The sequence below is a fragment of the Hippoglossus stenolepis genome, chromosome 6 (assembly GCF_022539355.2).
Source record: "Hippoglossus stenolepis isolate QCI-W04-F060 chromosome 6, HSTE1.2, whole genome shotgun sequence".
Taxonomy (NCBI): Eukaryota; Metazoa; Chordata; class Actinopteri; order Pleuronectiformes; family Pleuronectidae; genus Hippoglossus; species Hippoglossus stenolepis.
The window spans coordinates 27,622,760-27,644,235 of record NC_061488.1 but is presented as its reverse complement, the minus strand read 5'-3'; the positions used below and the strand labels follow the sequence as shown (position 1 = coordinate 27,644,235).

General features: G+C 42.2%; 1 protein-coding gene across 1 annotated transcript in view; it reads right to left on the bottom strand.

The window, feature by feature from the left end:
• The window catches only part of ephb2a (eph receptor B2a), a 94,974-nt gene extending 74,654 nt beyond the window's left edge, over positions 1–20,320 (bottom strand). The window contains exon 1 of the mRNA XM_035159691.1: positions 20,161–20,320. Within this exon, the coding sequence (XP_035015582.1) occupies positions 20,161–20,227 (67 nt within the window). The 5' untranslated portion in view covers positions 20,228–20,320. The remainder of the gene's footprint in view (positions 1–20,160) is intronic.
• Between the last annotated feature and the right edge of the window lie 1,156 nt (positions 20,321–21,476).

Genomic DNA, 21,476 nt, shown 5'->3' with positions numbered 1-21,476 from the left:
AGCCACTGCAGGTGGGCTGTGAGAGGTCATCAGAAAATGCATAAATAAAAAAGTTTCAGATTTGTAAGTAAGCAATAAATTACCACAAAACATTTATGGTTGATTAAAAAAAAATGTATCATCACAGTTAATGAAACAAAGCCATGAGATTTAAATTCCACGTTGTTCTTATTTTACCTGACATATAGCAGGTGTCATTGTATTTGCTGACCGACACTTGAACGCATCATTAGCGGGGGAATCATAGGTGAGGGAGAACTTTGTTGTGAGCTGGGTCGAGCAGAGGAAAGCTGCTAATGACGAAGGGGAATCAGAAAATCTAACTGAATCATTCAAAACTAAAAAGAGGACTCGCAGAAAGGACTTAAGTGAGTAGCTGTCGCTGGCCCAGAGGACAACCCCCAAGCCTGTGTGTGCGCCGTGCGCTGAGATGCTAGCTAACAAGACCCTGGGGCCATGTAAAGTGCGCTGCCATTTAGAAACTAAACATGGACAATATTTATCCAAGCTTCGAGAATCTTTTTAAAAACAGAGAGTATCAGAGCCAGCTACATTGTGTCACTTGTAACTCACCCGATGAGAGGGGTGATTCTCATCGGGTGAGTTACAAGTGACACAATGTCACACTTGAACCCCTACTTGAACAGATCTATTAGTCTGTATGTAATAATAGTGATGGCGCCACCTACTGGCAACAGGAAGTAAGCTTTGTTTTACAACTATCATGCCATTTACATAAAATGTTCACCATGTTATCTGCAATTAAAAGCGTGGACCGTAATGCGCAATTAGCAGGCAAGGATCGATGTCGCGTGACGTACGCAGGAAGTGAAGCGTTTATCCTTGCCGCAGTGCGCAAAACGCATGCAACGCGGAGCCATGTGCCCGCTCACCGATCGCTCTCTCCACCAACCGCAACAGGTCCCGAGTTGCGTGTGCTCGGGCCCGTTCAGTGCTACAACGTTGCCCTAGTAATGAAATTGTGTTTCAGTTTAGTTCAGTTTTGTTGCAGTGATCACAAGTACAATGACTATTGGATGAGTTGAGGTGGTATTAACAAGACCTCAACTCACAATCACAGATGTAATACTAACATGGCATAAGTCAACTGATATCAATAGTGGAGCCCAACCTGGTGCAAAAATAACACGTCAGATTTCACTGGGTTGGTGAAATGGGTTGGTCAATTCCTATTGACTCCCATTTTAAATTTAGGTTTAGATAATATAGAGGATTGAAATTATGCATAATTATCACTTAATGGACATGTGACGTCACCGTTAGCTGATCACTCTAGCTTCTAGCCTGTGGTATGCTCGACTTCACCGGAGCTAACACGCTAATCCCTATCCCTAACACGACCAGAGTCTGTGGGGAAGTTTTCAGGCACATATCGGATGAATAATATGGTTTGTTGTCCGGCTGGTTGTCCCGTTTCTGTGGTAAGTAAAATACAGTGTTTTATTTATGTGTTAGTAGTGATTAGCAGGTATCGGTGTCTCTGTACCTGGCTTGTTAGCTTAGCTCCGCTAGCCTACAGGCAAGATACCAGCAGTAATGGCGATGCTAACGGGACCGTACAGGAGTTATTAAACTGACACAACACCGACATGAACCAGTCCACGCAGCAGAGAGAAGCGTTAAGAGTTTATGAGGATGAATCTTTTAAACTGAAGGCGACTGTGTGTGTTTGGAGAATAAGCTCCACCACGTTAGATATCTATGGTTATGTAAAGTTGTTTTTCTCGCCAACCTATTTGACTTGACTACGTTATTGTTAGTAACTTCAGTATTAGTGTCATATTAGATTATTGTTCCAGAAATAACGTTAGTGCAGCTGCTGCAGTGTGAAACTGGTTGAGCTGGAGTTTGTTATTGCAGCTGTATGGTAAAATAACATTGAATTTAAATAGTTTAATAATATTACCACAAACCTAGATTATCATACTGCAGAAACAGATTTACTGTGATCGACTGAAATGTGAATATTGAAAGTTACATCTGCATTTTAAGAGCAGCTGTTTAAAGAAGCATTACGTCTCCTAAAGCTCTTTATTCAGAGTATTGGTGTTGATGTGTTGTAACGTGTTAGTGAAAACTAAACTTGTCTGCTACATTCAGTTTTTACATCGTTAATCTTAGGCAGACTTAAATGAATCTTTCATTCGGGGGTATAAATAAGTGAACATGAAGAATAATGTATTTGTTTGTCACATATAAATAAATAATAGGAAGTGTAACTTTACTAGAATAGACAGTCATATAGATAACCTGAGGCTGATGTCCACCACCCATTTCCTAAGCTGAAGTGAAGTGATTATGATCTGATGAACTTTGAAGTGATAAACTTTTATTTAAGTCTGTGAAGGAGTTAACCTGGCACATGTATGACTTTATATATCTGTGTATTTGTGTAAAGTTTTCTTTTAGGTGACTCAGACAGCCTGCACCCATGGATGTCCAACATGAGGAGAACTGGACTCCAACCAGACTGAACACTGAGATTCATCACTACACCACTGACTCCAGGTACAGACCTGCTCTTATAACTTACAAACAATCAAAGCAAAGTATAGCACATAATACATAATGCATTAAATTATATATGCAATACTTTTAATGTGGAAGAACTCCATACTGCACATTCATTGTCTTGGTAGTACACTGTTTAATCCAAAACCATATTCAAATACATAGTTGAATATCCCCAGAATATTAGGACACAAACTCTGTTTATAAGTAACACTTCCTCTGCAATAATGCCATACTTTTATGTTTCCTGTCATTTTATTAGGGACGGACGAGCCTGAAGGACACAGCTGTGCTGACCGTGGTTTGTCTCGTATGGCAAAGAAGACAAATTTTAAACTGGGTTTTTATCTAAAGTGTATCAAGTCGAAAAGTGCTGCTAATAGATGCACTGTATGAATGTGTGTGTGAATGGGTGAATGGCAAACTGTACTGTAAAGCACTTTCAGTGGTCATCAAGACCAGAAAAGCCCTATATAAATACAGACCAAACCAAAGTAAAAGATGAACATTGTTGTGATAACAGTGTTAATTTTATTTTTTACCAACCATTATGAATAAAGAAATTGACTCGATATTATCCATGACACTTAGCAATGACTGCCAACTGTAAGCATGTGTTTGTGTCTTATCTCCTGGGATGTTACTATTCACTCAGTTCACATACAGTAGTTCTCACAACACATAGTTGACACCCACACACACACACACACACACACACACACACACACACACACACACACACACACACACACACACACACACACACACACACACACACATCTCTTCATTGCATCTGCATAAAAAGCATACTGCAACTGTTTCTTTGTCATTCCCTCTGCAGAATGCTGTTCGCATGCTGTATGATTGTCTGACCTTCCTTGCAAGGAATAAAGTATACTTAAAAGACTATGATTCTCTAGCCTCTTTATTTCAGAAGTCTCACCAGGTCAAATTTCCATCACAAACTTGTTGTCAGAAGTGGGATCCCTTGTGTGACTTGTCTGGAGCCACGAACGGATGGTGACTGATCATCCTGAGAGAAAAAGTATTTCAGCCTCTACCTCAGTGAAACACAGAGACGAGAGGGCTGACCGTCGGGTCCCCAAACAGTCACCACTGGGATCTCCACACAAACGGACCGTCGTTGTCCTTATGGTGAGACTCTGAAATAATTCAGAAATAATGAATATTTTTAACCCGATTTAGTGAACAAATTGAATCAAACAATTGGGTCCTTTGATTCCTATCTGATGTAAGGCTGCTGATTGCCGGCATCATACCAGGGCAGGGCGATTACTAAGGTCCGGGACCTTGGAATCGTGACTGCTGGTTGATGGCTTTTTTCAGCATTGTAGCGTTAAACAATCTGAATTCGTGGTGACGATCGCGTCTTAAAGGGTAATACGTGTACACGTGTCAAAAGTCCGGGACTGTTTGACAGAATAAGGTCTGGGACCTTATTATAATTAATATAATTTTTCCTAAAATGGTTTTAGAGTTATGACAGTATATCACCCAACAAAATTTGCTATCGAGACAGGTCAACCATAATATTTTTTATAGTGCACCAAGTTAGAGGTTTCCTTGCACTGTTTTTGTGCAAGGACCATTTTAGCCAGGAACTAGGAGGAGTCAGGCACCGGCAAGATGGCGCCGGGTGAAATGCCAACTGAGAGCCTCATTTTCACTCTTCAGAAAACAATGGGTGACGTCACGGACACTATGTCCATCTTTATATACAGTCTATGCTTTCCCCTCAGGTCATGTTGTATGATCCTCAGTTCTTCTCTGTCCCCAGACCTGAAGGCTTTCTTCTTCTTGTTGAGAAGAACTTTCAGCTCAGAGGTGATCCAGGGCTTGTTGTTGGGATAGCAGTGTGCAGTCCGGGCCGGCAAGGTGGTTTGTTCACAGAATTTAATGTATTCTGTGATGCAGTCCGACATGCTGTTGATGTCCTCCCCATGTGGCTCACAAAGCACATCCCAGCCAGTGGACTCGAAGCAGTCATGTAGTGCCTCAGTGGTGTCCTGAGTCCACATCCTCACAGTCCTTGTGGATGCAGTCTGCCGCTGGACAGGAGGGACATACTTGGGTATGCAACCAGAGCATTTGCATACAGAAGTTCCAGTGTTTTACTGTCTCTTGTGGGGCAGTTAAGGTAAAGTTTTGTCCAGTGTGACATGATTAAAGTCTCCAGTGATGGCTATAAAAGCATTGGGATGTTGCGTTTGAAGCCTTGCAACAGTGGAGTGAGTTGTGACGCTAGCTACAGTCGCATCAGCTGATGGAGGAATGTAAACAGCGAAAGGGATGGCGGACTTAAAGTCCATCTGCAAATAATATGGGCGCATTCTCACTGCTAGCAGTTCAATGTCCAGGCTACAGAGATGCTCCTTCTGATTAATATGTCTGGGATTACATCATCTTTCACTCACATACAATGCAATCCCTCCTCCCTTCTTCTTACTACTCTGTATAACATCCCTGTCCGCCTGAACAGTAGTGAAGCCGGGTAACTCCATGCTGTGGTCCGGGAAATCCTCATGCAGCCATGTCTCCGTGAAAAACAACAAGCTGCACTCACAGTATTCCAACTGGAGCTGCTGTAACAGGCTACAACCTAGCATGGCGCCTCACACGACCATAAATCTAGCTACACTGAAAAATAAACTATAAAGGTGGTGTCTCTGCAATAGAAATATCTTCACTTTGGTCAGTAAATGTCAGGGTTTTGAACTTATCAATGTTTAGTTTCATACGTTTCCAAAGTGTTTTCTGTTTATTAGTACATCCCTGTGTTTCATGTTTTCTCACTCCGGGTTCTGTTTCCTGTCTTATTTTGTAGTCTGGGTTCTGGTGTCTCATATCTAGTTTTACTTCCTGTCTGTGATTGTCTGCACCAGTCCTCATGTGTTACACCTGTGTCAAATTGCCCCTGCCTTCCCTGTGTGTCTGTATTTAAGCCTCGGTTCTTCCCTTTGTCCTTGTCGGATCGTCGTCGTATGTCTCTTGTCGTATGTGTTCTTGTGTCTACCCGTCTACCCGTCCTAATCTCCTGTCCTGTCCTCCTGTCCGGATCTCCTGCCCTGCTCTCCCTGTATTTCTGTATCCCGTGTCTCCTGAGCCTCTGCACCTCTGCACCCCCCGTGTAAGCTTCCTGTATTTTCTCCCTTTGTGCTCCCAGTTTTGTTCGTTAAAGACTCTGTCCCTTGTATTAAAATTACACTTTAAGTTTAAACTCTGCGTCTGGGTCCAACTGCCACAGCAACTCTGACAGAACGATCCGACCAAAGATATGGACCCAGCAGAGATGGATTTTTTTCACGAAAACATTTTGTATTATGATTTCTTGGTGGACAAGCTGTATTCAAGCAGAGACTCGGGAAGAGATCTCTGTTTTTGAGGCATGGCTGAAGGACCAACCTTTGGTGAGCCATTTCGTCCCACAGCTTGTGGCGATACGGCACAGACTAAAGGAGTTCCTCAACCCTCCAGCCCCATTCTCAAACCCATACGTGGGAAGCCGCCTGGCTCTTGGAGGACCCCGCAGCCTCCAGAAAGGTTCCGCTGTGGGTGGCAGACGTCGGAGCAAAAACCACTCACCTCTACAGCCTGCTCTCAGCCACCAGCCTCCAGCCCCATCCTCAAACCCGTACGCAGGAAGCCGCCTGGCTCTTGGGGGACCCCGCAGCCTCCAAAAAGTTTCTGCTGTGGGTGGAAGACGTTGGAGAGAGGGCGTCCACAGCAGGAACCCCTCTCCTCTGCAGCCTGCTCACAGGCACCAGCCACCTCCAGTCCTGGCTGGGCCGCAGCCTTCCCCCGTCCTGGCTGGGTCGCAGTTCCCTCCTGTCCAGTGCCGGAGGGCAGACGCCACTGCTGTTCCGACGTCGGGGGTCCTTGCGGCATATACTCCAGTCCCTGTCCCGCGCCGGAGAATCCCGGCTGACGTCACTCCTGTTCTGACGTCGGGGGTCCTCGCAGCGTATACTCCAGTTCCTGTTCCGCGCCGGAGGGTCCCGGCTGACGTCACTGCTGTTCCGACGTCGGGATCCTCGCAGCGTCTCCTCCAGTCCCTGTCCCGCGCCGGAGAATCCCGGCTGACGTCACTCCTGTTCCGACGTCGGGGATCCTCGCAGCGCCTACTCCAGTTCCTGCCCCGCGCCGGAGGGTCCCGGCTGACGCCACTCCTGTTCCGGCGTCGGGGGTCCTCGCAGCGTCTCCTCCAGTCCCTGTCCCGCGCCGGAGAATCCCGGCTGACCTCACTCCTGTTCCGACGTCGGGGATCATCGCAGCGTCTCCTCCAGTCCCTGTCCCGCGCCGGAGAATCCCGGCTGGCGTCACTCCTGTTCCGGCGTCGGGGGTCCCGACACGGACCACTCCCATTCCTGTGCTGCGCCGGAAGGTCCCGGCTGATGCCACTCCTGTTCCGGCGTCGGGGGCCCCAGCATTCATCATTTCATCCCCAGCATTCATCATTTCAACCCCGGTACTCATCACTCCCATTCCTGTCCTGCGACGGAGGGTCACTCCAGTTCCGGCGTCGGGGGTCCTCGCTGCGCCAGTTCCTGTTCTGTGCCGGACGGTCCCGGCAGACGCCACTCCTGTTCCGGCGTCGGGGGTCCCGGCAGCTGCGACTCTGGTTCCTGCCCCACGTCCAGGGCTGAGGTCTGCGCCCCTTCATGTTTCGGGACAGCTGCAGAAGCGGCGGTCATCTCCTGAGCTCCCATGCTCCGTCCCTGACCGGCCTCCGGGTCGTCCACCTGAGCCCTTGTTCTCGGTTCCTGGGCGGCCACGGTGCCGTCCGCCCGAGTCTTTGTTCCCTGTCCCTGATCGGCCGCCGCGCCGCCCGCCCGAGACTCTGTACTCTGTTCCTGATCGGCCACGGTGCCGTCCTCCTGAGCCCCTGTACTCTGTCCCTGATCGGCCACGGTGCCGTCCTCCCGAGCCTCTGTACTCTGTCCCTGATCGGCCACCGCGCCGCCCGCCCGAGACTCTGTCGTTATAATATTGTAATAAATTTAATGAAAATAAACACAAATTATTCAGCCTCTTATATTTCTCCTGGAGGCTAATGAGTGTTTCCTTTCAGCACCATGGACTGTATCTAATCACAAGTCGGCAGTGAAGGATATAATTATCACGCAAGCACAACAGTAGAGAATGAGACAGACTATGAATAGCATTAATACCACAGCCTGGTACAAGACATTGCAATTATGTGAAACTCCACCTGAGAAGAAGCAAAGTTGCATGTTAATCTGCTGGTTGAGCACTTGAGGAACAATTGTGCTCCACTGCTGCAAAAATGCTCTTCCAGGTAAAAACAGTAAGTGGAAGCAGAGCACAGCAGGTGGACAGGTATTAAAACTCTTTCATTACTCTGTCAGTGATGCACCTATACTCAGGACTGAAGGAGGATGTTTATGTTTTTAATGGGACAATGCAAATTTAATACACGTACCTGAGTCCAACATGTCAATGTACCATATTTAGCTTTAGATTTATTCAGGCTAGTTTTCATCTGTAGTCCCTGGCAGGTTGATGGTAAAATCATGCAAATAACAAATGTACAGAGGTATAAAAACACAGAAGTTCGTGCACAGACACAAACAAAGGCAGATAGCTCAATGAAAACCCAGAAATACTAGAAGACCAGTAAAAACAATATACACCCAGACAGCATACGGATGTGGGCCACTAGAGGGAATGATGCAGCTCTTCTAGCCTTCTCTGTGGCCCAGACAAAATGGATGAGAGCCTAAAGTGGTCCACTTATATAACAGCAAATGAGGCCCAAATATCCCAAAACAAATGTGTGCCATTTTTGGCAAACATGCAGTGCTCTAGGTAGGATTGTGATGGTATGGATTTTTTTCTCACTGCAGTGAGATATTATTGCGGTTTGGCGGTTTACCAAATATACCATCAAATTCCGTGCTGCCTCCACCTCCTGACAAAAATCTATTACAGTAGAAAAAGGATTGATTACTATAACTGAATTTCGTAGCTTCTGTATGACAGTCGCATAATTTGTGGGAAAGGTAACAGCGCATACAAACACACACAAACTGATTCTGCTGCTCACTTTTCTCCCTCTCCCTCTTTCTCTCTCTCTCTCTCTCTCACCCACATTGACTCAGTTGACATCTCTGACCAGCTACCTTTCAAACGTCGATTTATTTGAAATGACGCCACAATATCAACACTGATCATCACATAATGATCAATACTTTTCTTCAATTAGTTACATTTTTCTTCTTAGCTGCGCTCACTCCACTCGCTCACTTTCTCTCTCACTGACAAGCACTCACAAACACACCGACACATGTACTCACATACACAAACACTGTCATCTGACACGTGTAAACTCATACTGGGTAACAACAACAGAGATGGCTGGGCACGATTGGTTTGGCTCGATTTGGTTGGCATTGCTGAATGATGAGAGCCAGAAAAAACTGTAAAGAAAAACCTTTTTACTGTCCAAACATGTATGAAAAGACCCAAAATTAACACTGTAAGCAGACTTAGTGGAGCTGTGCATTGCTCCCTGGGTGTCTCGCGTGGGCAGTGGAGCTGTCTGGAATCCCTGTGCCCAGGGTCCCTGTGTCCATGTGCTCTGCCTCTGCAGGGTCTGACGGCTCAGTAACAATCCGGCCTAATTTTCGGCCTGGAAAAACTGTAACTTTCACGAGCAAAAACAAAACAAAAATGCTGTGATGACGGTAATAAACTCATAGGCATCACATCACCGTGGTATTGCGGTAATTCGGTAATCGTCAGGCATCGCTCAATGGCCCAAATAGCACAAAAGAAAATTGGGCCACCTTTGGCACCTCTGGTTTACATTCAGTATTGCTATGGCTTACTAGTGGCCCAGATCTGGCAAACAGGAGCGGACCACTCAAATACCATCATCCCATGCGGTATGTTGGCCAGATGACCATTTTCGGTGTGGTCCAAATCTGGGCCAAAACAATTTTACTATGAGGGAAGACATGCGTATCGAGCAAATTAACAACGGGAAACTGAAGTTTACACACAACAATTAGTGAGATTAGATAGAGAAAAAGAAAGCATAAATAAAAACTAATAATCAGTACAACATATGTCATGTTTCAGTGTCAGATCACCACTGTTTTATAGAATTGAAGAGGTTATTGTTGTGTTCCTTTGTCCTTTGGGTAAATGTGTTCCAGGTTTGTGCTGCTCAATAAGAAAAGGCTGACTGTGCTAAGGTACTTTTTCTAAATGGTATTTTACAGTCCCCTCAGGCAGTATCTCTGGTAGATGTGTTTTGATTTGGTTTAATGTACTCATTCACTCACTTTAAGATTTTATACACAAGTAAAATATTAGTTTGAGCATGTCTTCCTCCTAAAAACATTTATATATAATTTTAACAGTGATGATAAGCATTTGATTTTGTATCCAATATTTTCAAAGCCTGCTTATAAAGTCCTTGTAGTGGTTGTAATGTGTGTAATGTGTGAAAGAATCATGGCATTCTTACACATTTTTGAAGCCAGGGTTGTTATGTATCCAAAACTAACAAAATTGTATTTGTTGTGAATCTATTATTATGCCTAAATATTTATACTCACTAATCACCTTTTTCCTGTCACTATGACATCAGGTTCAGTCTCTTTATTGGCAGAAAAAACTACATACATATTTACTAAGATTGAGTTGTGAACATGAGTTTGTTAGCCAATTAGAGATATTGATCATTGTAGCAGATAGTTCTTCTGCTACTTACATGAACACAACCAAATGTTTTCTGAATGGGTCTCGAGATCCGATCACTCAAACCACACTCAGAGGTAGCCTGGAACACATGGTCACAGCATTTAGCTGTGTGCACATAAATGCGCCCTGGACAACATGTACAGTAAAGGACCACCATACATTGACTTGTTTGTGGCCACCACCATAATATCAAAACTCATTGATCTTCTCAGCCCCTCTTGACTCTCTCTCTAACACACAAACACACGCAAAAACATTATAATCGAACACACCTGTAGACTGCACTATAACTAATTATTGTAAAAATACAGGAAATTTGCTACAGTAAAATACCGTTCTTCGTAAATACAGTTGAATACTGTAAATGTTGATGCCTTTGCGGAAAAAAATATTAACAGCAAGCTACTGTACAATTTCACGGTATAATACAGTAATTTTTCTTTTTTAGTTAAATCAGATTTGACTTTCATTTTGTTGCTTGAGACCTCCCATAACTCATTTAGCACACAGTCAATGCAAAGAAATCAAAATATTGGCACAAAATATTGTAGTTCAGTGATTTTAATCAAGATTGAAGGAAGTATAATAACAAGATTAAGAATTGAAGAAGACAACATAATATGGTCTTTTCAAATACAAATGACAAATGACGAGATCAGATCACGAGTGGTCACAGGAGAATGCATTTTTATTCCAGGTGTGAACAGGCAAAGGTAGCGCTGTCCACTTGTGATCAGATCTCTCAGGACTGATGCTAATACCTGTATGATGAAGCAAGGTTACTGGCTGATCAGAGTAAGTTCAGGGGTAACTTAGTGACTTAGTAACTTTGTGGTTAACCGGTACTACGAAAGGAGGTTAGGTTTAACCCAAAGTATGATACTGTGACAACTAATGCTGCAGTTCAACCAGACTCCGAGCAGTTTTTGTTCGTGGTTAACTCGATGATACACTATATAAGCACCAATCCCACTGCACACTATCCAGTAAAATATGCACATATGGAGGAGCCAGCGACATCGGAGCAAGGATTGTGAGTGGCTCGATTCGTAGGAGAAGCTGTTTAGAGATCGTCGGCATCCGCTGATCTCCCCCAATCATGTTTTATATGGAACATATAGATATGAAACATGTAGATTTAGTCATGTTCTATATGAAAAATATAGATTCTCATCTGAGTGAATTCAGAGTCTGACAACTTCTCACAACAGATGTCTATACTAAACGGAGTAATTTCCTCTGTCAAGCTGTGCGTCTCGCTATTTTCTCACCGGGCACTTAATGTGTTTCATCGGTGATGCTGAACATGTGATCAATATCAGATCAATATCATCACGATCAATAGTACTGGATCTGTGCCCTTCACAGGTGGTACTTAGTCTCTAAACTGCTGGATGCATGTATCCGATTTTAAGTGTCCTGAAGATAGATAGAGGCCTTTCATGCAAAATCACAGGTCATCTGCAGTAAAAAAAATACTTGGTCTATATTTTAATATGGGTATTTTCAGGTCTACATACAGAACATATTCTTCCTGATGATGGATCCTAATGGCGGCAGTGGACAATGACTGTGGACTATAGTGGCATCCGATCTTGATGGTGGATCATGATCGTGGTGGCAGCTGACCATAGACTATGATTGCAGCAGGACTGCTTGATATATAGTATGTCTCCTCAGATACTCGACCATTACTGACAATAATCAATTCATTGACCTTCAGTTATGCTTCAATGCTGCTAAAACCTTTATCTTGATGATGTTTTCCTTTACACTTAACATCTATTGCACTTCTGTCCGTCCTGGGAGAGGGATCCCTCACATGTGGCTCTCTCTGAGGTTTCTACCTTCTTTTTACCCTGTTAAAAGGGTTTTTAGAAGTTTTTCCTTACTCTTGTTGAGGGTTAAGGGCAGAGGATGTCACACCTTGTTAAAGCCCTATGAGACAAATTGTGATTTGTGAATATGGGCTATACAAATAAAATTTGATTGATTGATTGATTGATATATGATTGAAGGCCCTATAAGAACATAAGGGGTATTATATGATCATCATATCATTAAACAGCATCATTGTTCAGGTATTTCATTATATTTTATTTTACTTTATTTTGTCCTTAAGCATTCTATTCTTTTTAATATTCATTACAGAAATGACACAAGATGTTTTGTTAAGAACTTAATAGTTTCCCCCAGAACAGTACATATGACAGTTATCTGAACAACATAAAATTATTGTAAATTCAAAATAGACCTATCTGTCAGCCTTACTATCATTTCAATCAGGGGAGACTTCGATTCAACGGTTTAACAAACATTTATTCACATGCACACAGAGAAAGTGATGTGAATGTTTTAAGTCTTTTGGTGTTTTAGACGCCTATGTGATGTTGTTAGAGCCAATTCTGTGTTTATTATGACATATATTCTCACAAGATTGGTAATTAATTGATATGATTTTGATTTCTAAATTCATTAATAGTTTATTGTGATTAATCAGATGCTGATCAGCTGTGATAGAAGGAAGGAGGTTGGGACTGAGGCTCGTTTTTTTCTCAGCATAGCTGGAGGAAATGTTTGTAGAACGGGGCATTGGTATACAGTCTTTGACCTCACACTGGAATTACACATGTTCGTTAATTTTGCTTTAAACGACAATAGATTTACGGAAAAGGCAACAGAATCGACTGCAGCGTTGTGATTTTGACTTTGTCTTAATGTGTGAGTCAAGAAGCTGAGCCCTGTTAGGGTGGCACAGAATAAAAATCAAATAACAGGCCACCAAAGATGTCATCAGGATTTGAAAGGGTTGGAGCATAATGTAGGATAAAAATCCCCCCCATGGTCTAGACACTGGTGGTGATGAGATTGGGGTTGAGGTGTGTTATGTGCATCACTGAATGATGGCTGACTGCTGAAGAGAGGAGAAGGGATTTAAATTTTGACAGCAGCCACATGATTGGCTGGAAGAGACTTAGGCAGAATCTGTTTGGATATCTGGAAACGATTAATTAATAAGCTTAGAGGGTGAGAGAATTGAGATTGATTAAATGGGGGTAAAGTCTTCCTGACTAAACTTACGCTGAGCTTCATTTCAATCAGGAGAGACTTTGATTCAACGGTTTAACAAACATTTATTTAAACGTGCACAGAGAACCCCTATGTGATGTCATCAGGATTGTGCGCCCGTCTTTTCCGCTTCGACTCCTCCACACTGTGCCCGCGGCTTTGCTCTCCAACGCAGTCAAGGAAAGAAGTGTGGTGTTCCCCTCAGCCACTTTCTGATTTAAACCGGCAGCAAACAGTCAAATGGTTGACCTACTCAAAAACAGCAGCCGGCAGTTTCATGTATGCGGTTGCAGGACTTTCTGAGACGCTTCGATCATGAGGCTGTGATTGGACAAGCCCTCTAACATGATGACGTAGACGACTGACGTGGCATCTTCAGGAATGGACATATTCATGTCCTCAGTATGATCTTTTCAGAGTGAAACTGCACATATGATATGACCTTTTCACTGTTACTTTTGAAGCAGCGGTTATAGTTGTTTTGAGAAGTTTTTAAATTGTACTTTACATTTATATAGGTTTAAGTATATGACTGAGGACCAGTTTATCCTTTCTGGTGTTTTTAATTTGAGCATTTAATGGAATACTGGGAAAGTTTAATAACAACAATAATTGAAGTCCAAATTATGAGGCAATTTCAGCAGTCAACAGTTTAGTATGCCATAGACATGTGAATATGTTGCTGAGCTTGCCAGTATTTTGGGAGGACAAATGTTTGGGACGTTGTCACGCGATATGCTTTATGTGAAGCCTTCTCTTAGAAAACTGTACAGTGGTGCCACTCTCTATTCCAACATATTATCTTGGATGAGCTTGACAGACATGCAATGTTGACAATGTATCATCAGATGTACCCTGAAAATTGTATCACTAATTACACTCATTATAGCATACCTACTTACTATAAGGCAAATCTATTCAAACTACAATTTATGATTCTATAATTATACTAAGCCCGATGTACTTATACCAGAGATTCTTAAAATGCAGTTAGTACCTTTTAGAAAAAGGTGTAACCTCTGCACCACTGGTGAGTGAAATGATCCTGATTTGCATTTGTAAAGCTCACAGCATTTTCATTTACATGTGAAAGCCTCCCCTAGACCTAAGAGCAGTGCTGTTTACTGACAAATTCCACTTTTCATGCAGTGTATGGTATGATATGGTTATAATTAATGGATATATTCATGTATCTTTAAAATGTATCTGAAATTAAATAAATAAAATTCCAAATCTGAAAAGTTTAATAGAAAACAACTGTTACACCGGCATGACATACAAAATATAAATGAAATAGCATTTCTGTAGCAACATAAATAGAACCAAAATAAATTTTCAAAATCGAAAGGAAAACAAAATGGTGTCTGAACATCAACTAAATCAAATATGAGACTCATCACACCAAATGCACACAACGGCGAGGTGTTCGGAAGCCTGGAGTGCATGTTACTTATCAAGTTGTCAATAAATTTGATGCACAGCTTCTCCAGATTAAATGTGGCCCTTGAGATTTGATGCTCACACCTGTACATGTTGCCCTGGATGTCGCTGGCTAATGCTGTCAGGTTGGGAGATATCATTTCCTTGATCTTTTCCAGATCCTTGATGGCAAGGTCGAGCTTCACTTTTACCAAAGCTACATCCACGTTTTCTGTTTGCAGGAACTGTGATAAGACTGTAAAAGGGGCCATAGCATTCATCATCAGAGCAGTGATGCCGATGAACTTCACTATGTCAATCTTTTTCTTGAGGCCGTTTGCCTTTGGGTCATTGCTGACATCCTGCGACACTTCAGTAAAATATGTCAGCAGGCTGTCAATTGTCCTGTGCACAGTCTGAAGATCATTGTAGTAGGATATCCATCAAATGGATTGCAGCTTCTTTTAGCTCCAGTTTTTGTGTTTCTTTTATATTGCCTGCTCGTTTGGGACTAGCCCGGAAGTAATAGAACAGATCAGTCAGTATCTGCTGCTGTTGTTGCTGATCTGCTCTTGCCTTGCTTGAGATGTGCACAAGGCCAGGCAGTGGGAAACATAGTGCGGATTCACCATATGGGGTTTGGACCGGCGCAGTATGCCTGTGCAGCCTATGTTTCTTCCCGTCATGACTGCAGTTCCATCTGATCCCATGCTCATCACTTTGGTTAATGGGACCTCGAGCTCTGACATCACTTCCTGGATGTATTTTGCAATACCTGCACCTGTTGTATCCAAGCACTCTTTATTTGCAACAAAATGAGTGCTAGGTTGAAATTGAGTATCAGTTATTTGGATGCATACAAAAAGGCGTTTGTGGTTAGTGATCTGTAGACTCATCTGTGAACACAGTCACAAATGGAGATTCATTCACTTTCTTTTTTACAGCTGTGTGCACAGTGTCTGCCATACTGGACAGCAGTTCTATGGCTGTGTATTGTAAACTGTATGAAACAGCTTTTTGCTGCAGAGGTATGAGATCTGGGACACCAACCACTGTCAGAAAGTTGTGTGATGACTCAGACTTGGACAGGGGGACCCCCTCCTGGGCCATCCAGTGAGTGGTTCTTAACAGCACCAGCGCTGCTTTGTCCTGCTGACGTTCCACCTTCACCTGACTTCGTCCTAATTCTAATTCTCTCTTATAGTTGCAATAGTCTGCTGGCCAGCAATAGGTTTAATGTTTTTCTTCGTGGCATTTTGACGTGCTGCTTACTCAAGAAGAAACAGGATCTTTTCTTTATTTCATTACAGCATGTCCCCTAGACTTCAAAACATTGTCGACATGAGTAAACATAGCATCAAGCAGTGGAAACGTGAGTTTATTTACTACTATGAAGTTTGTATCCTGAATTGTTGACTGGCTAGTTGTTGTGGTAGTGGCTAAACTGTCATGGCGAATACTGTGCCCACAGGATCTCGTCTGCGCTGACTAGATGCGCAGAGGGTTCAAACAGCACTTGCCTGGTTTCTTTTGCTGGTTACTGTGACTTTTAACACAAGTTTGTTGTTCACAATGTATCGTTCGTCATGGGAAAAATGAGGTGGATAGTGAGTTTACTGCATCCTCTCAGATATTAATGCATCAGGGACGCAGGACGATCAATGATAGTGATAACATTACTGTTTGTGTAAAGCTTGAAAGAATGGAAGCGTAAATCATCAGGAAATATTTATATGATGGAGGTGTATGTGTAAAAACAAATGTGCGAGTGAGAGCCTCTGGAATTTCTGCAGACTTTTTCTGTCTGCCCCCTAGTATAAAATCCACAGAAACTGCAGAGGAGCCGATGTGAAAACACAGCACGAGATCCTATGCAGGATTCACCGCAAGCCTTGTTGGAAATGCGATCGCAATATAGTCGTTTGTGGTTTTAGCAGCCAGTTGTCTCCCCACAGAATCTTTTAGTGGTTCTGAGTACCAGACCAGTACTGACTTACTGTCACCCCTGTTACTATTAAAAGCTAGTCTTGAATAGGAATATAAAAACGTATTCATATATTATATTTTTTTACATTGCATTGTTTTCGTGTCAGTAACAAAGCACTGTGGTTTTGAACATACTCTATGCTCAGATGTTTTACTCTCTCTTGTGCAGCATAGTGACTCCTCTTGTTTCTAATGCACATTTACTACAGCGGCTCCACCAATTGTTTTTCGCTATGACGCAGCTCTGCACCGCTAGCCTGACATTTAATAAAAAAAAAACAATTTCAAATTTTATCTTTTTCTAAGTATTGAGGCAGGGACTATTGTAACACTATCATAGAGAAAACAATTGCAATAAGGATGCCACGGTGGAGTAATTTTTTCAGCAGTGTTACCAATTAAACCAGATATTTTACAAGAAAAGACTGCGCTTTGTGCAGTCTTTTCTTGACTGCAGCCTCACCACAAGCTGCCAACTCCTCTCTCCCCCCTTTCACTACTGACTGCTTTATAACCTCACCTGCCTGGAACCTACCACCTGCGCTGGTGAGCTAAACAGAAAGACAAATATAAACCCCACTCAAGACAAAACCAAGTTTGGACTCTGGGTTACTGCTGACCTCACAATTCAATCTATCTGCACAAATACTGAAGATAAATGCAATAGGTTGACTAAAATGTAATCTATTGCAGCACACTTCACCCATTGTCTGTGACTTTGACTCTACCGAGCCCCTCCTTTCTCAGAGACCTGATCGTACAAACCTGTTGTCACTCTCTCTGATTGACCTGCTGATCTGACCCCACATACCTGGAAAAACAACAATCAAACAGAGCAACATCGCAAACATAACAAAATAAACTGTCAACATATACTTGCTGTAAAATAATACAACACACAACTCAAAAAAGATTATCTACACAATCTATTCGATAATCAAAATTCAATTCATAATCAAATGACCAAATGTTTAATGTAGGGAGAAAGGGCCTAGTGAAAAAGGGGGAGAAATCACCCTTTTCACATGGTGATAAGTCTTGTTACTTTGTGATGTGAATCTACTGCAGCTGTACAAAGCCAAAACTTTCCCTTTATAACTGAAGACTGAGTTGATATCAAGCATTTTACAAATTTGAGAGTTTATATTTGATGAATGTGCACACTACCACAGGTGGGGCTGGTGGACAAGTTATGTCATTGATATGTGCCTGAACATGCCTGCTGATGTTTCTTACATGTCTACATTTTGTAAATCTATTTACATTCAGTTTCCTAAAAAAACAGTCGTATAAGTACTCCAGCAACTTAGTCTCAACAGCAGCAGCTGAGATATCACAACTTTTTAAGCAGCAATAATACAGCATACATTTCCAATAGTAAAATAGAAACCATATGACATCATCAATGTTAATGTTGTCAGACTTTAGAAAGCTACTCCAGAGCCACAGACGACTGAATTATACCAACCTCTTCTTCTTCTGTCCTCCACCTTAAATGACAATATAGGTCACTTGTCTCTACACTTGAATATGACCCCTTGGACTGTATCAGCAGCAGGTGAGCTGGACCTTTGTCATCATGGTCACAACTTCTCGACCTGTCGAAGCATACCAGCAGGAGGCATAGAGGACTTTTGTTGTCATGTTAATAAGTCCATCGATTGGGTTAAAATATGTACTTCCATTAGCTTTGAGGATCTTTGTTGTAATTGTTACAATAGTAAACAGAATACTGGTAGTTTAAGACAGGAAGCAGACAATGTCCTCCTCTGTAAAGGTCTTGTCTCATGTTGACCCATCCACCCTGACCTCCTCCTAACGTGGTGGACTTTGTCGCTCTTGATATTCTTTACATCCCATGCCATCCTTCTCTCATAGTTACTTCAACCACTAGAGGTCGTCTAACAATGAAACAAAACTGGGTCATAATAAGCGACTGCACAGACAACCCACAGGCTCGCAGGACAGTGTCCATTACACAGCTGTTTTCACAGACTGTCACAGAGTGTTACAGTACTAAACATCATCAGAATACTGATCTTCACGGTCAAAAAAATCCTCAAGTTTCTTTCTGGTAATGCTTTTGTTTGAATTCAGTTTCATACTAATGTTCAAAAGCAAACCAATGCATATACCACAAGAAGAGGTTCTTTACTCGTGTGCCCACTTAATGGAATATTATTCTGGGAGTGCACTGATATAGTGAAATAGAGTCTTCTTTCCCAGTAGTTACAGCAACTCAGTCAGAAAAGCCTGGTTTACACATGCAGGGACTCTCAGGCTGCCTGTGTAAAAATATCTTGGTGTTAAGAAATTGTTTGAGAAAAAAGAGGATCCATTAATAGATAGTAGGCACAATTAAAACTGATGTTTATCCATTCTGGAGACACTGCATTGCAGCACAATCCATTCTAGCAAGTGAGTTTTCTCCTCGTATTTAACAGATATAGATATGTTGTGTCAGATGTGCATTGTAGTAATTGTATCAGCTACACTTGTAGGATCCAAGGGCGGTTGATCGTTTCTGATGTGTTATCTGTACCATCACCTCCAGAGCAGGTTAGAGGTGCCATGTCACTTACCATGGCAATTTACCCTGAGAGGGCTACAAACTTCGTAATACAGAAAACACCAGAGTTAAACCTCAGATTACTAACCACAAATCCTGCTTCATAGAAAAGGCCTAGTAATACTGACTACACTTAGAGGTAGAGGAAATATTTTGGGATTAAAATAAACATGAACAAAATGTTATGTTGGCTCACTGTAAAAAACAAGACTTTTAAAGTACTATGACTAATATACTAGATAGTTACAACAGCTATGATACATGGATAAAACAGCCCTTGCAATTATTTAAGATAATTCACATAATAAAACTAATGATGCAAATATAATTAAGATTATGAAACATCTATAAGTGATCTGGCCTCTACTCTCTGTGTGTCTGGTTCTAAATTCAAACCAGACTCATTCATCAAACGTATATGTTCTTTTCTATATTTTGAATAATTTATTGATACCAAACTATTTCAAACAAATTTGGCCTATTTAATACAATATAAAATAGTGCTGTAAAATGTATTAATATATTAATAACAATGATGCTAGTGTTATTTAATAGACCATAATATTGTCTAGATTGGTGACAACGCGTGTGTACTGATATTTCCTGCAGCTTTTACTTATGTCAGATAAGCAGAAGACACAAAGAGGACGAGGTGAGCTGAGCCTGGTGACATGTCTGCAGCTTTAACACAGCGCCATTCAAACACCAGGCCGATACGACTGTTTCCACCACCGTGTCGTCTCATCTTTTTTAATGACTGATGGAGCTCTACTGTGCCTCTCTGCGTCCACACACTCAACCATTCACAGTCAGACAGGAGCTGAACGCCGGCTTACCTTCCACAGCCCATACCGTTGGCAGCATCCACAGAAAATATAAGATATCCATAATCATCCCAGGCATCTGACGGTTAAATGCGTCCACCAGCGGGCCATCGGCCGCAGAGCATCATCCTGATCAACAGTAGCAGCAGAGGGAGATAGAGGCTGAGGAGCCGCAGCTCAGGCAAGCCAGGCTGGACGAAACCAAGAAGAGGGGGGCGACGAAACAACACCAAGAACACGTCACACCGCTGCTTCCACTGCTTCAGCCTTTCACTGAGCGTTTAGTCAGAACTTATCCAGCTGTTTTGTTTTGTTAATGAGCTGCTGGATAAAACACATCAGCATAACTATTGTTAATTTCCATATTTAAACAGCGACTTACTGTCCACTCTAATTCAACCACTACATTATGAAGGGAGATATTGTATTTTGACCACGTTATTTTAGAGCCATTGCTTTTCAGAGTGACATTTTACTTAAAACACATACATTTATACACAATAAATTCTGATTGTTTGTTCATTGGTTTGTTGTTAACTGGCAACAATAATAACAAATATTGTATTGATGACTGTAATATAAAACTTTAAAATAAAATTCAAAAAAAGAAGGTGCATTGCAGTGGATGTAAATGTGGTATGCCCCAAAATACCAAAATATTTGATTTAATTACTTTAATAGTAATTTTTGCGATTAAACCCACGTGATAGTCACGTGGGTTTATGTTTCATTTTCATTATGGAGAGATCAGTAAATGACAGCAGCACTCAGGTGGAACGTTTGGCACGGGAGCAGTTGCACCCCGTACTGTCTCTTTGGGGGTAACTTCCGCCCACATGTCAGTCTGGATGATGAACTGAATGCTCCGTGTCTTCATTGCTGCTGCATTCATGCTGTATTTTACAGGTTAGTAGTGGGTGAGAGTCACCTACATTAACTCCTAAAGCTTAGCTTGATCACCACGAGTGTCATTGAGACATATTGATGTTGTTTTGATTATTTTGTTAGACTGTTAAAAACTTTGAAACTCCGCTGGGCAGTGAGGCGGGAGACACGCGCCACTAGGTGGGCGGTGACCACATTCGCCTGTATAGGTGTTTATTTTACCTGCGCATAGTCTTGCAGGCAGGTCGCTATAGTATAGTGTTTACTTTACACAGTGTGTATTTCAGCGCCGACACACACACACGCTGTAATAAAGTCATGTATTGTTATTGTGCCTTATAAAGACCAGTTATAAGCTAATGTTCAATAGGTTTATATTGAAAATGTTTGTATTTCTTCCTGAGTGAAAACTGTGTTGTGATTAAGTGTGCATGTCCAGAATT